The sequence below is a fragment of the Notolabrus celidotus genome, chromosome 11, assembly GCF_009762535.1.
Source record: "Notolabrus celidotus isolate fNotCel1 chromosome 11, fNotCel1.pri, whole genome shotgun sequence".
Lineage (NCBI taxonomy): Eukaryota > Metazoa > Chordata > Actinopteri > Labriformes > Labridae > Notolabrus > Notolabrus celidotus.
In genome coordinates, this window is record NC_048282.1 from 12,483,484 (window position 1) to 12,497,445 (window position 13,962).

Genomic DNA, 13,962 nt, shown 5'->3' on the forward strand with positions numbered 1-13,962 from the left:
AGTCCCAGAATGATTTAACGCCTGATTTTAATAATAATGATAATAATGCTGGGTTTGTTTGGATTATTCAGAAGTGAGTTATTGTCATTATCATTGGAAAATTTTAGTGTGATATCTCTAATGGTGCATGAGTGTTAGCGCCGGTGTTTAAAAACTTTTGTTTGTTTTTCTCAATGAGGCTTGTTTGCACAGTAAATTACTTATTTAGCCTCAAATGAATGCATCATTGTTTATTTTACTATAAGCAAACAGCAGCGGTGCAAAGCGATGCAGTTTGTGGTGCATTAAACCCTTTGTGCATGCTTAGAGAATTAGACCGTGTATCTGGGGCTCATTTGCACAGGTAGGCACAACAGCAGTGCAGTCTTTTTGTGATTCAGGTAAACTGTGTACAACAGCGGTTATGATAACAGGCTGATATTAGACTTTATTTAAAACCATGTCAATCCATAATGTGTGCTAAGGGTGTTACTTAAAGCTCAGCAGTTATCAGGAAAGTAAAGGCGGAGCTAAGATATTAAAATATAGAGGGAGGGGCAGGAGGAGGATTTGGCGGGTGTTTCCCTGTAGAACCAGCTGAAACCAGATGAAGCCAACCAAACAAGCTGCTGCTGGCTGGTCATGGACATATTTGGTCTTTCCAGGAGGTGGAGCCAGAGGATCTGAGTCAGGAGACAATCCCAGCTCTTAATTATTGGTTCCTTAGTGAAGATGAAACGATCATTCAACAGGTTTAAAGGATGTTTTGCTGAACAAAATGTTTTGCACTGAGCTTATGATTATCCTGCATTAAAAAAAAAAATTAAACCTCTACTGAGGTGTTCTGATTGTGTTTTAGTAAAGGAACCTGGATGTCTTCACATCTCTACACCAGGTTCTCTGCAAACCATCACTTCTTTGAGGCCCTTCAGACTTTGCATCAACAGGTAATTTCTAGTGATCGGGACAAAAGTGTCCAGTTTTAAGTAAGAGCATTCATATCTTTCATTAACCAGTTCCTTCAGATGCAAATCAACACTTTTTCAGGTATAAACCAGGCTCCAAGTGATCGTTGCTGTGGATACAGGGAGAATGGGCGGTCCTTAAAGTGGCTCAGAACACATGAGTGTACACACTACCAGACCACCTCTGTATGTGGACTGAGGGATCGGATCCTAGCATGCATTGATTAGCGTTCACACCTGAAGTTAAAGCTCAGATGCCAATGCTAGGTGTGAACAGGGTTTTTGGGGACACCATGTCACATAATGGAGATTTGAAACAGATTTTAAGAAAGAAAACATTTGAGAAAACTGCAGTCTCACACTCCACGTTACTAAATCTGGTGGAAACACAGGATGTAAACAATCTGTGAAAGCTCCCTTTAATGTGAGGTGAAACAAACAGATAGTGTTAGATTCTCCTGAGCAGCAAGTCAGTTTATTAAGGTACAAACAGGAAGAAAAAGCTTCCATCCATGAAGGTAAGACATGAACAGGAACGTTATAAAGAGGTTGTATTTACATGGTGTAAGTGTCTGTAGCAGCACAGTTTGTCTGCAAAGGTCAGGGGTCGGATCACTCAGTAAAACGAGACAGTGGTATCGTATTCACAATGAGGTGTCTGGTTGTGAATCTTAAGTCCAGATGGAGTAACAGCTATGATCCTGAGCTGTGGTCTCTGAGGAAGAGGAGGTTTGATTTGGTCCTGAGATAGATCTGGATCCACAGAAGCCTCCCAGCGTCAATGTGGTCTGGTTTTTCTGTTAGGAACTGAAGGTTCGTACCCACATGTAAAACATTCAAACAGGCAGCTGACACAGGTCTTTATGATTACAGGTCAACCAGAACCCGTCTGATTCTGGTCGAGGGGCAGTTCGGGAGGAAAGTAAGGCTCCTGTATGGACATCTGAGGTGGAACAGGCCTGCAGACAGACAGTCACAACATCAGACAGGAGTATGTGTGTGTGTGTGTGTGTGTGTGTGTGTGTGTGTGTGTGTGTGTGTAGTCTGACCTGAGAGCTTGCCCCTCGAATCCCAGCGCTGTGATGAAGATGTTGATGAGTACAGTGAAGAAGACAAAGACCGTGGCGACGTTGTTCATCCTGTTCAGCTTTGCGTGCTTCCTCACATCGTTCAGATCATACTTCACTGCTGACACATACACACAGAAACACACAGAAACACACAACAAGATAAGACACAAGACAAATTGATTAATGTGAGAGAAAAGAGGGAGAGGAGGGAAAACTGGGACAGGTACTGATGATAGATAGAGGTTGAATTCTGCGTGTATTAATATATATTATGGAGATAGAGTTTGCCGTGACCACTGAGTCTACAACAGGAAGTTGTAGACTCAGCTCTCAAAGCCCTCAAAGCTTTTTATTAAGAAAGGAATTTGATAAAGCCTGAGGAATGGGTGAGGCTGGTATATGACAGATGAATAAAATCATGTCAAACAGAGAGTCAAAGCTCCTGTGAGGAGTTTTTACTTTGTTATGAAACAAACTCAAATCAACAGTGATGCCTCTTTGTGACATACTAGCAACAACTCAGAGACTGTTGAAAAGCTGCGCATGTCCTGATCTAAAATCTTAAACCTGCAGTCTCTGTAACGTCCAGAAGGGGCGACTCCTCTGGTATACACAAGCCTGATTGTATATCAGTCTATAAAAAATGGTCCTCCCTGTCAGCTGATTTTCAATCCCTAGTTTCAAGTCTTCAACAGCATGATGTTCATTTAAATACTGGTCCCATTTCTTAACACTTAAAATGTCTTCCTTTCTTCTATTGTCCCTACTTCTCTATTGCTTTGATCTCATTCTGCTGTTCTGAGCTCACTCTATCGCTTTGATAACATTCACTTTGATCTCATTCTATCACTTTGATCTCATTATATCGCTTTGATCTCATTCCACTGCTTTGATCTCATGCTATTGATTTGATCACATTCTACTGTTTTGAGCTCATTCTATCGCTTTGATTACATTCTATCACTTTGATCTCATTCCAAGTGTAATGTCCAGCAGGGGGCAACTCCTCTGATTGTATATCAGTTTGAGAAAATGGTACTCCTCCTCAGCTGATTTATTCCCTCAGTAAACACTAACGAGTTAATGGTCTCAATCTCTAGTTTCTTCATCAAAACAGCTTGATGTTCACTTAGACAGGGGACACCTGGGACTGACAGGTGAGACTACAGCGACCTGAAAAATTTCATCTTCAGCGTCCAGTTGTACTGAAAGACCCTCTGAGCAGTCTGCTGTTCACTTTGTCAGTAAGAATGTTTAGTTAAAAGCCTGTTTTAGCCTGATAATCAACATTATTATCCTAATTAGTGGCCAGGTCTGACCTTTAAGCTGTACATTAAACAATAATTTAATAATGTATATCATCAGAATCTGAAATTATTTTCGTCATGGGGAAACTCAGTCATTACAGCTGATCTTATACACAATACAGTTAGGATATTAGACTTTTAAACGAAAGGAGTCAAATAAGAAATGCATCCTGAAAAACACTAAAATTAAATTAAAATTAAATTGAAATTAAATTGAAATAAATGACTATGATGATACAAATAGATAAAATACAGATTTGAATAAATTAATATACAAATAAAAAGAATAAAAAGAATAAAAAGAATATACAAATCCCAAAGTAATAAATAAAGATTAAAATGAAATAAAAATGAAGATTAAAAATAAGCTAAATTAAAATTAAAATAAAATACAAAATAAATACAAAAATAATACAATTAATTGAAAGTAAAATAAAATAAGATTAAAAATAGACCATAAAGTGTTTTGTGCAGAAAACACTTATTCATATCAATAATAACCAACCCTTACACACAGATGATCAATGACTTCACTGTCACATGTTTAGATCAGCTGTTTTAATAAATGTACCTTCAAACTGTGTTAATTATGATTATTATTAACTAAGTTTATTAAGATCATAGTCTCTCTCCTGTCCTCTTAGATTTTAGATCAAACTTTTATTTCACTTCTTGTGTCCATCCTTCTCTGACGACAGCAGCATCTCTGAATGATTGACATCATCACATGTATCTGTTTTTATACATCGACGACTGGCTCTACTTAATGTCAAAAAATAAATCTTCCACTAGCACTGTCTCTATTTCAGAACTTTGAGACCAGTGTGCAATCAGTTTATGATTAAATTTGCACATTTCCAACGTCTCTGTTCCTCTTTCTAATCGTGGCCCTGCAGTCACATGCCCTTATATGGGCACTTAAGGGGCGTATACATATGCTAATTGAGTACATGAAGCCTGAGCTTCAAACCTATGAGGACACAGCATTCATCAATTTAAGAACTGAATGTGTTTCTTCTCCAGCTACGATGCTTTGTCGCACTACAACGGGATCCCTGAGCTGAAGCAGGCGATGGATCAGATCTCCGGAGGCGCATCAAGCCCCGATCAGCCCTACCTCTTCAAAGACCTCGTCAACATGCTGATGCACCACGACAACATGCTGATGCACCACGACAGGTGAGAGCATGGAGCGGAGTCAGCACAGAGTCTGAGACCTGCAGAGTCACATCATCGTCATCCACTGCCACAGAAACAAAGCTCTGACTGTTCGCTCCTGTGTGTCTGTGCTGCAGGTTCAAGGTGTTTGCAGACTATGAAGACTAGGCTACATAAAATGTCAGAAGAAGGTCAGTGGGCTCTACAAGGTCTGTGCAAACATCCAGATGTTTTACTACAGCTGTTCGCTCCCTTTGCACACATAGTATGTGCATACAATGTGTGTTGTCACCAGTACTGTTTGAGGCTACAGACGTTTGTAACAGCCCTGCAGGAGCCTCACTGGTCAACAGAGATGTCAATCATGACGTCACATCCCCTTTTTATAGCATCAAATAACTAATTCAAACTAAACTAGTCATACACATGAACACTGTGACATAAATTAGCTTGATCAGAACTAACTATAATGACATAACAATAAACATGTTTGACAAACATTTATTTGACCTGTTTGGATTTTAAAGTGTGACCCATGTCCCATCTGTTAACATGGAGGAAGCGGAGCTTAAGACCTAGACTGCAAACAGTCAGTAGAGGGAGCTCTAAAGGTTTGGCTTCACTTCTGGGGTGCAGAGAGGATAAAACAAACTGATGAGTTCTGTGTATTCAAATTAACCTTCTCTTCCTCCTCTTCTTCACCTTTTTTACTGACAGAACCCTAAAGAGTGGACCAAGATGGTGATCCATAACATCGCCGGCTGTTGAAAATTCCCCAGTGACCGCACCATCTCCCAGTATGCCTGGGAGATCTGGGGGATGGAGCCCAGTTTGGAGAAGATTGCTGCTCTAGATGATCCTCGCTAAACCACATCTGCCTCCTCTTCCTCACTGTGGTCCAACCACTGACACCCTGTAGCTTTTACACTGTGTACTGTGGCATCTTTAATTACGTTATTAATCCCTCTGCTGTTTTTCAGTTTATGTTAGCGACATGTATTCAACCGGGATTATTCAGCATCTATATTTATCCCCTCTATGCACCAGCAATGCATCTCCTCACTGTTTGGTGAACACGTTAGGGACCAGGTTTCAGCCCCTAAGATACAGCGGGGATTGAACCAAGGGGGTTCTTCAGCTGGAGTGAAAACGTTAAAGATGTATCTTCTGATTTTCTTACTTTCACTATTTTCTGATGTTTGGAAACTCAAAGTCATAACTCTGTTGTGTTTTAACAAAATCAGAGTCTTGTATCTTTAACCAGAAATGGACTACCAAAGAACGGTCTTCACAAAACAGTGATTTACACTGTGATTTGACCCTTCACTAAGTCCCGCCCCCTTTTGGTAGTCGTTGCTGTCAGCCAATTATGCACTTAATGGTGAAAAGTATCAGAGTAATCATCCAGAAGTTAGTCAGCATGAAGTGATCTACTGTATCACATACCAGCTGCAGGTGCACTAAAGAATTTATTTGCCTAAACGTTGGCTGGCTTGCTAATTAAGCTAACGTTGGCGCTACATGAGTTTGAAAAAACTCACACTTGCTGTCTTTGAAGGACTTCAGCTGACTCCATTTAAAAGGAGAATGCTATAAAGGAGTCTAAAAATGTGTCCTTGATGGCTAAATGCATGGCTTGTAGGTGCTAAAAGACTGAGGCTAAAGCTAATGCCACATGCAAAAACATAAGCACTCCCTCTGGTTGATGATGTATGCAGAAAACATGAAAATAAAGAAACAGTTCCATGTTTGTGTGACACTGTAGAGCTATTAATCCATTACTCTATCATATATGTTAGCTGGAGTGAAACTTCTCCAAATCGTAGCAGGACAGTTGCCAATGTTGGCCACGTTAGCATCTAAGAGAGGCTATCATGCAGCGGTGATTGAGGCTTCTCTGAAATGAGATTGTAACAGTACAAATGAATGTAGTTGACGTATTTAACTTGTGCTTGATGGATTTGGAAGCATGATTGTTACTATAGCTACTATGCTAGTCAGCCCAACATGCTAAAAGTTAAAGTTTTTGTTGCCGCTGATACTAATTATTATTTTATGTCAGCATAAAAACAGCTTCACTATGTGGAGAAATATAACAGTTAACCAACTAATGCTCAGTTAGGCATGCCAAGGCTATACAGGGATAAAAGCTAATGGACGAGGGGTTTAGTGAAGGGTAAATTCAACTACGCTCACGATGTTTACAGTCATTTTTCTTTGACTTGGTGGGAAGTTTCAATGCAGTCATGCCAAAGCTCATAGGATTTCTGCAGAGGTACACTAATGATCATGCTTTAATTTACCACCAACTGTTCCTTCTCAAGTCTGATTCACACCCATATTATGCTAACGATAACAAGACTTGTTGGTGTACAGCCGTCTGCCCCAACTGGAGGCCTTAGAAGGTGATAATCTAACAGAAACACATCTTCCTTCAATGTCTCAACATCAAACCTTAAACTAGTATACACAGAATATCTGCATTTGAGAATCCCACCTTCTAATGAAAAAGGCTGCCATGTGAGTCAAACCAACACAACTGCCAGTACCCAGCACACGAGCCAGTAGACCTCAGCACTGCTCTGGTCTCAAACCAACACATCTTCCACGACAGAGAGACGGGACACTCAGGGGTTAATGTCAGAGGTACTGTGCGTTATCAATGCACCTGCTGTAACTCCAGCAGACTTCATGTTGGCTCTGTCGGTTTTCTGGCTTTGCATTTTTCATGCAGGCGTAAAAGGCTGTCTTTTTTTCCAGAAAATCAAAATATTCCTGAAACAACAAACCAGAGTTCTTATTTGAAACTGCCAACTGATTTAGTGTAAGAGTACGGCCTTTTCACATCTTGTCAGGTGCATCAGATAGGTGAGAAAAGTTAGTAAGGTTCTCTGAAAGGGACATTTGCAGAAATGAATAGGTTTCCATGAGCCTAGAATCCTAGGCGGTGTCCTATGTCTCCTACAGCTGTGAGTTCAACAGGCTGCAGCTAAAAAACCTAAATCCCTTAAAGCCTTGACCAGGCTGCAAGGCTGGTGCTTCTTTTCAAGCTGTTTGTTTTGATTTATCCAAACCTGTAAACCTCTGAAGGACAGACATTTCATGCCTGCTTTGATTCTTTGATGTAACTCAGAGATCTTGACGTATAAAGTATGAAGAAGAAAGAAGGAGAAGGAAGGATAACAGTGTAGGTGTATTAACTTGCCTATGAAGACGAGCAGCAACCCCACCATGACCTGCAGAGCGATGGACAGGGACAGTAGCACGATGAGGGGTATGTAGAAGCGATAATGAGGCCCCACGTACAGGACGGTCTTCAGCTGGGACGAGTTCGCCATCAGCAGAGCCACGTCCAGCATGCTCTGAGCCGCGCTCTTCTTCGTGGCATAGTGGTTAAGGTTGATGGGTCGATATCGTTTACCTGAGGGGGAGGTGACTGCCTGTGAGGGGAAAGGGGACAGGTGAGGTCCTGGTGTAAGAGCACTGACTGCTTTATATGAAACAGATTCTGTTTCACGTTCTCGTGTTGTGTAACAGACGTGATTCCTCTCTGTACATACGTCACCATGTTTTGTGTTGTGTGTTCTGTTCACAGGTGTGGCTGTGAAGGGAACACACACAGGTGATGACTCAGGGCGAGAGAGAGGGAGAGAGGGAGGAAACATGACCGAACAAGCTGCAGGCTGCTCTCTCTCTCAAACACCTGACAGACAGTCACATGATGAAGAGGAGCAGATATGAGAGCAGAAGATGAGCAGTAATCCTCCTGACTCTTTGTGTGTTTGTTTAGTTTCCTCTTTCAGCTCTGTCTGATCCTGTAGCACAGGTAGACCACATGTAACACCCGAGTGAGAGTCTGTGTGAGTCACAGAGCCTCATTCATCTCAAACACGGACGTCACGCTGACCTATAGTCCCGCTGAGATCAGAGACCCTCATGGTCGGGCTCCCAAGTTGTGGGTCAGGACCTCAGCAAGGGTCGCACAGGAAATCCTTTAAGACTTTCCTCTGATTTTAGCTTCTTTTTTAACAGATCATTAAAGGTTTCTGAGTTATTGAAACAAAACTAGGTGAAAATTCACATTTTGGTTGAGCTGGACCAAACCCGTCCACTGGTTGTGGAACTGGTTTCAGGGTCCTAATGTTGCTTTAAAGGGGAATCACTGAGGCACCAGGAAACTAAAAAATACATCCAGATTCCTTTATGCTGAAGATTTATTAATGTATGTTCTTTGCACTAAATGTCCCCTGAGTGGAAGAAATGCGGGCCAAAATAAAACATGTAAATGTCTGTTATAGTTTTAGGATTATCCGGATTTTTCTTGGGCACTTCTTTACAACATGAACATTATATCAGAGAAACTTTAATCTGTCGTGATGAGTATGTTAAAGAAGTAAGAGCTGCACAGGAGCGGGACAGAACTGTGCTCAGGTCAGCTCGACATATCAAAGATCTGTCTTTATAAACACAACACTCTGTCCTTCATCTGCAGGGAGAGAAAAAAATCCTCATTGTCACGTTTATGGGTTAAGAAGTATTTCTGTGATTTAGGAACAACACCACAATGCTATCTTGGACAAATGTCTGATCATCAACGTCTTAAGAATTAATTTAACGGTGAAACTAGCATCGTAGCCGCCTAACATCAGTGAATCACCTTACCTAATCCCAGTCTGACTTCAGAGTCCTGACAAAATCTGGGAAAATGACATGACTGGCAGTTTGGATAATTCCTGGATCACAGAAGCAACATGACAGACTTTAGGTCTTACAACTTCCAAGAGTATGTCATCAGCTGGTACACCTTTTATAGGGAATAGGAAATTCCATTACACCTGATGATCTTCTGAAGTGAGTGTTAACTTGTTTTATTCCTTTAGTTGTATCTGACTGATGACAGGTTACACTCAGATCTGTACAAGAGATTACCAGACATAGACTCAGAGAGCTGGTGTGTCTTTACATCAGGATGCAGTTTAGTTCAAAGTATTTTACATTAATCTTCTTCTAGTCATCATAAAGATTATGTTTTTTGTTGGCAGAAGAATAACTGAATAAAAACTGTACGTACAGAGAGTGTCAATGACCTCAGCTCAAAGTCTCTCAGTTTTCAGAGTCAGTAACAGAAGAACAGAGAAAGAAGTTTTCAGTGTTTCCTGCTCATGTCCTCCAATTTCTCCAGAGACAGAAAGAGAGAATAATAATCGGTCTGAGTGTGTCGCTCACCTCTGTGTCTCCCAGTTTGTTCAGAGCCAGTCTGCTCTCCAGGTCCATGCTGTCTCTGTCAGGAAACTGTCCTGCTGCGGCGGATGAGATTAATGTGAGCCCTGAGAGGCTGTAGGCTGTGAGCTGTATTTACAGAGAGAGAGAGAGAGAGAGAGAGAGAGAGAGAGAGAGAGAGAGAGAGAGAGAGAGAGGAGGGGTTGGACAGGACGGACAAGCCTGACGACTCCTCTGGTTGCAGACGCTCCCCTCACACAATGAGATCAGAGCTGCTTCAGTTTTCACTTCACTGTTAATGATTTTCGAGTTTCACTTCTTGAATATGAATCATAAAATAGTTTATACTTCAGTCTGATCCTTATTAATTTAAATAAATCATCTCGTGGATCTGAAAAGCTGCAGAGCTCTCCATCTTCTGTTTGGTTTAAACACCTAAACACGTCAGAATATGTGAACATGATGAATGTGCAGACAAACGTAGAGATTCAGAGTTTATTTCTGAACTGTTTAACCACAAGTGTGTCCCTCAGAGGTCACTGTACTCCCTAACATGGGAAGTTTCATAGATGTAGTTATTCAGAGAGCTCAGATGTGAAAACATGAACACAGTGAGGGTGTCATTGATCTGTTCCTGTTCATGTTTTCACATCTTACTCATGCTTTAATGAAAGGATTAGCACTCAGAGATTAAACTCTTCCCATTACTTGCTCACCCCAACATTTATGCAGCTACTGAGAACTTACATAACTCACCACATGGTAGTTTAGGTAGGTAGGATGTCCCTGGTCATGCAAACATGATGGGGACAGAGGCAGTGAGAGCCACACTTCACCAGCATTTTCAAAGGGAACCTCCCTTCACCGGTGTTTTGTTCGGAGGACCACGACATCTCAGAGAGGCTCCACAGTGAGCTCCAACATCCCAAAGCCGACCCCCTCCTCGCTCTGACCTCCAACACACCAACATGAAGAAGAAAATGTTTGCAGAGAGATGAAAGAGGACAAGGAGGGCGAGAAGCCTGTTTGGAGGTTAGGCTGTACGCTCCACCTTCCCCTTCTCCCCAGTTTTCACAAGGAGCAGAGGAAGAAAGAGAAAGCAAAGAGAGGAGATATGTGAAAGAAGGCAGAGCCAGGGCGCTGCTGGTTTGGGCTGGAGCTCACCCCGACATGTTAAACTGTACGCTACACCTCCCTCTCCTGACAAAAATATAACGGACAGATCATCCTGCAGGGGAGGGAAATGTTTCTGTGCAGGATAGCAGATCTTTGTGCACTCCCATGGGAGAAGCAGGTCCAAGAAATAAAATAAACCCTCTTTTAAGAAACCTGCTTTTAATACAGAGCCTTTGGATTCGTAGTTATAATTTTAAAAAGCATTTATTTCACTGTATAGAGCTGAAACTTTGAATTATTTGGTGTTACATATAAAACATCAGTTTGAAAGCTGCTGTGATGTTGACACAGCCTGGGTATTAACTCTTTTTTTTCATCACATCTTCCTCTAGTTAGTGTTTTCAAAGAGCTTCACAGCAGGTATTTTTCATGCCACAGCAGGTAACTGAAAACAAATCAGCTGCATTCCATCCAGGTGTGCAGCTTGAGTATACAGGTGTTTTTATGCAGGGAGATCTGGTGGAACTAAACCATATTGAACCTCTATACTGTCATGGAATTTTCATAGTCTTATATACATGTATGTAAGAATGTTTAACTCTTGTATTTTTCAGTCTAAGTGTCAAGTGCAGAGTAACTTCGTTCCTATGTCAGCCAAGGCTGCTGGGTGATAGGCAAGACAGGGTCAGTGTAATCAAGGTCTTTCTCCCTGCTCCTGTCTTAATCTATGTGTTGTGAAAAACTTACTGTCTCCAGACTAGAGCACAGCTCTTCTTCCCAATTGTTTTGTTTCCTATTGTCCAAATATGGTTATCTAACTGTAGTGTCATCTCTAGGGGAATAAAGGTACATGCCTGAGGATTTGTCAGACAGAATTAACTTGGCATTGCACTGCACTCTCCTGCCTGTGTACTGTTGTGTTATTTATCCTCGATTGAGTTCTACATAAACTATTTCAACGTAAGCCTTCAGTGTCTCCTGAGACTTCTGTGTCCAGTGTCCAGTTTATTTATGTAATCCATCACATATATCTTTACCTTTCTGCAATGAGATGCTGTCATCAAGTTTAATGTAAATCAGGAGCACAGTTTGTATATCAGTTCACTCGTATCACCAGATGTTCTTATGAGTTATATCCACGATAGAGAGCATAAATGTTCTTTTCAGGGTTTATATCAAGGAAAAACCTGACCATGTGATCATTAGCATTCACAGGTACAATTTTCACTGGATATTTAATGTTTCAGTAAATTAAAGCTATTCATTCTCTCAATTTTCCAATTATTTAACCTTAACATAAAACTGTCATGGTCTTCTTGGGTTTGTCAGTTTTTTTTAGTGTGTTTTATTTTTCATTATTTTAATTAATCAATTATGAATTCATGTTTGGTTGGGGCGGGTATAACAAGAAATAATGAATTTGTTTTTAATAGTGGAATGATGAAAAGACTCCTAAAGCTGGACATGATGAAAAATTAAGATTCGTTCAGTTTTTTTTAACACTGCTTGATGTCACAGGAAGTGTCAATGTGTGTTTCCGGTTCAATTACGTCACATTTCTACACAACATGGCGGCCTCCTTCATCCTACGGTCCTCGGTGCTCCGCAGGACACTGCTCGGAACACGGGGACATACCGCCTCCTCTGCGGGGCTCCGATGTGTCTGCTCCGCGGCTCCAGGAGCAGCCCAGCCGGTGATTGTAGAGTCCACGGACGAGTACAGGTTCGTGGAGCGGCTCATCCCGTCGACCCGGGTACCCACTCCGCCTCAGCACGCCGGTCCCACACCGTCAGGGTGGACCCCTCCGGCGGCCTCACCGCCGCCTCTGCCGTACATGATCCGCCGCTCGCGCATGCACAACATCCCGGTGTACACCGACCTGACCCACGGCAACCGGAAGACCACGCTTGTACGGAAAGTTGAGGGGGACATCTGGGCTTTGGAGAAGGACGTGAGGGAGCACCTCAAGGAGGTGACGGGGATAGACCTGCCCACTCAGGTGAACGAGGTCACAATGACCCTGAAGGTCAAAGGTCACTTCGATGTGGAGCTGAAGCAGTGGTTGGCAGGTAAAGGATTCTGAGTGAACGCCTGAGGATGAGCTCACAGGGTTGTGTGGACCTGACACACTCCTACATGACTCTGACCCTGCTCTATGTGATGACCATAGACTGTATAAAATATATGATGATGACTGACTCTTCTGAACCTGGCGATGACGTCATGAGGAAGTTAAACTCTGTACATACCGGTCTGTAAAAACTGAGACATTAAATGATTAAGCATCACGTGCCTGATGTCTATTTACTCTTCTGTCAGAGCTGAAAAGGTTTCACTTCAGTAAAGCACCTTTATTATTTTCAGGGTTTGTATGAAATTAATTCAATATCTGAAATAAAAGGATCTCATTAAGTCTGCAGGTCTGAAAAGTCAATTGTATGTTGCCTAAGCCAGGGGTTCCCAAACTTTTCAACCCATGACCCCCAAAATATAGATGTCAAAGACATGCGATCCCCACTGTCCCTCGAAGTGATTTAATGAGGCTTCATTTAGCTGGTCTGCAGAAAATTAGCCCACCTATACAAGCATGTTGCTGTGTTTCCTGTACTGCTACTGATGATTTTGATAATTAACTGTTCACTAACCCTAAACTTAGGAGTCATCTGGCAAAAAGAAAGGCAGAAAACTATTTACATTCTCTATTTTCAAGGTTTTATTTCAAGTTTAGCCTCTATTTTCGTCAGTATTTTTACTAAAAAAGAGTAAAATGTATTATTTTTAGATAACTTACAAAAAAAAACCATTCTGAAAGACATGTCACGACCCCCCATTTGTGTTTCGCAACCCACACTTTGGGAACCCCTGGTCTAAAGCTGTAGTGCCCCCTCCACTAGCTTAATGTCTGCTGACTTAATGCCCTTAAGCTCTACTACCTGGATGTAAACGAGCATAGGTGACTGATGTTGTCTGGCAGTATGACGTGGTTTGTCAGTATGTTGCTCTACTTAAAGGAGAAAAAGTTGTATGTAGGCTGTGACTGGTTAAACTGACATATCCACTCCACCAGAGCAATGAGGAACCAGCACAGCAATGAGGACACTAACCTGTGAGGAGGACTGAAGGCTGCTGGAGCGAGCTCTGCTAGT

General features: G+C 41.8%; 2 protein-coding genes and 1 pseudogene across 4 annotated transcripts; 2 read left to right on the plus strand and 1 right to left on the minus strand.

The window, feature by feature from the left end:
* Positions 1–1,397: 1,397 nt before the first annotated feature.
* On the minus strand, positions 1,398–12,799 carry si:dkey-93l1.9 (uncharacterized protein LOC562339 homolog). 3 transcript variants are annotated; one of them, XM_034695982.1, is made up of 5 exons: positions 10,456–12,799; positions 9,706–9,828; positions 7,685–7,919; positions 1,994–2,129; positions 1,398–1,903 (listed from the first exon to the last, which is right to left on the minus strand). In XM_034695982.1, exons 2-5 carry the CDS (start codon positions 9,751–9,753, stop codon positions 1,819–1,821), a joined length of 504 nt encoding a protein of 167 aa, XP_034551873.1. In that variant the 5' UTR covers positions 9,754–9,828; positions 10,456–12,799; the 3' UTR covers positions 1,398–1,818. The 3 variants fall into 3 exon arrangements, with proteins under 3 accessions (XP_034551873.1, XP_034551871.1, XP_034551872.1); XM_034695980.1 differs by having other exon boundaries at positions 1,994–2,132; positions 10,456–12,486; XM_034695981.1 differs by having other exon boundaries at positions 1,994–2,132; positions 10,447–12,486.
* Positions 4,183–6,241, plus strand: LOC117821593 (annotated as a pseudogene).
* Positions 12,341–13,104, plus strand: mrpl49 (mitochondrial ribosomal protein L49). The gene has a single exon (XM_034695979.1). The coding sequence runs from the start codon at positions 12,384–12,386 to the stop codon at positions 12,897–12,899; it is 516 nt and encodes a 171-aa protein (XP_034551870.1). The 5' UTR covers positions 12,341–12,383; the 3' UTR covers positions 12,900–13,104.
* The last annotated feature ends 858 nt before the right edge of the window (positions 13,105–13,962 follow it).